This window comes from Gracilinanus agilis, chromosome 3, assembly GCF_016433145.1.
Source record: "Gracilinanus agilis isolate LMUSP501 chromosome 3, AgileGrace, whole genome shotgun sequence".
NCBI classification, from domain to species: Eukaryota; Metazoa; Chordata; class Mammalia; order Didelphimorphia; family Didelphidae; genus Gracilinanus; species Gracilinanus agilis.
In genome coordinates, this window is record NC_058132.1 from 625780153 (window position 1) to 625782138 (window position 1986).

General features: G+C 46.0%; 1 protein-coding gene across 1 annotated transcript; it reads right to left on the reverse strand.

The window, feature by feature from the left end:
• Nucleotides 1–375: 375 nt before the first annotated feature.
• LOC123242855 (small cysteine and glycine repeat-containing protein 7-like) lies at nt 376–717 on the reverse strand. The gene has a single exon (XM_044670971.1). It carries the CDS (start codon nt 715–717, stop codon nt 376–378), a length of 342 nt encoding a protein of 113 aa, XP_044526906.1.
• Nucleotides 718–1986: the final 1269 nt, after the last annotated feature.

Consider the following 1986-nt stretch of genomic DNA (forward strand, 5'->3'; position numbering starts at 1 on the left):
AGGGATGTTAAATTCACATGGCCAAAAGGGTTATGTATGTTCATGGATGCATCAATTACAAACAGGCCAGAAATGAGCAGAATTGAATCATGGCAATCAAATGTTAGAGCTGGCAGTGACCTCAGAGTCCTTCTTATTCAAGCCTCTTCTTTTGTCGGATGAGGAATATGAGGTAGAGAGGAGAGAAACTGATCTTTAATGGCCCTCCTGCCTCTGAGGCTCAGTTTTTCTCTGTCTGGGAAAGTGACATGTGGAAGGTTTTATAACAAGTCACAGGCAGAATGAGGACTAGGTCATCACCTTCTTAACTCTCAGACCAATGCTCTTTTCCTAAACCACTGTGGAATCTTACCAACCAGTGGAGAGCATGCCCATCTAGCAGCAGCATTGCTTCTTGCAGCAACATTTTTGTTGGCAGCAGCATTTTTGTTGGCAACAGCCCTTACCACAGCCACAGGAGCCACAGCCACAGGAGCCACAGCCACAAGAGTTACAGCAGCAGGTGCGGCGGCAGCAGACAACTGTGGGGCTACAGCAGCCCCCACAGCAGCCACAGCAGCAGGGGCAGCAGGCAGAGCAGCAGCCCACGCGGCGGCAGGTACAGGTGGTACAGCCACAGCCACCACCACAGCCACCGCAGCCACCACCGCAGCCACCGCAGCCACCACAGCCACCGCAGCCACCACAGCTACCACCTCTACAACCACAGCAACCCATAGTGTCAGTACAGAGGGATGAGATAGAGTGTGGAGAGAGAGGACTGGAGAGAGGTGAGTGAAATTTGATGCTCTCCTTCTGAAGGGTGCCCTTATATACCCTGCCAGAAGGCCAGCTTCAGGACCCATGACATTTCTTTGCTGTTGTTTATCCCAAACATGATGACCAAGTTAGTCCTTCTTTTTTGTTTACTTCCTTCTTTCAGCCTCCTCTGCCCCATTAAATTATTTGTTTTAGAGATTCCTAAATTATAATCTTTTTCAAAGCCATAGGTCAGGGGAAAGTAAAAATAGCTGAAATAGTTATAGTCAGGGAACTGGAACATTTGGCAAAGCCCGACATAATCTATGCTTTGGAGTTCTCGGTTTTCCTTTTCTTATGAGAAGGGATATTATTATGAGGATTATTACTTTTATAGTTTGGCATAGTGTAAAGAATGTTGGACATGGAGCCAAGAAACTTGGATCCAAATACTATCTTTAAAATATCCTGTCTCTGACTCTTATTACTTGTGTAATCTCGGATAATTTACAAGCTCCCTGAGTCTCAGTTTCCTTATCTGTAAGAAGAAGGGGGTTGGACAATAGAGCTTCAGCAGTTTCCTCCAACTCTCCATTTACTACTATGGGAGCCCCATAATTCTGTTTCTGCTCTGCCCCTTACTGGCTGTACTACCATGGGCAAGAAATTTAGTTTGTTTTAGCTTCTCTCTCATCATCGGTAAAATGGAAGAATACCTTTTGTACTGCCTGCCTCATACAGGCAGGATTGTAGAGTGTGTAGATGAGAGAAAATTTCTAGAAGAGTAGAAAACTAGCATAGGAACAGTTTTGAAGAGTTTAAAGGAAAAAAACCACAGGAGTTTATATCTGATTCTAAATATTACAATCAACCCATTTACTCTAGTTCCTCTTTGGTGAACCTTTTCTGAGTTCGAGTGCCAGAGGGCAAATTCAAGCTGTCAGTGAGTGGCCCTCTTCCTCCCATCCCACCCCCCCAACCAAAGAGAGTAGAGGGAGACTGTGCTTGCTTTGGCCAGCTGGACAGAGGGTTGGGGCATGCAAAAAATCCTCAGGCACTGAGAAGGGGGGGAACAGAGCAGCTCCTGAGTGCCAGCTCTGCATGAGTGCCATGTCTTCGCCATTGCTGCACATAGTCCATCAAAATTACCTAAAGTTGATAAGGAGGCGCTGGCCATAATAAGTAGGAATGATATGGTCAGGAAAGCACTTAAGTGGCTGAAGGGAAGATGTGTTGGAGTAGAGAGAA

Excerpts from the sequence above, each read along its gene's own strand:
- LOC123242855 (XM_044670971.1), bottom strand. The coding sequence starts at position 717 with ATGGGTTGCTGTGGTTGTAGAGGTGGTAGCTGTGGTGGCTGCGGTGGC.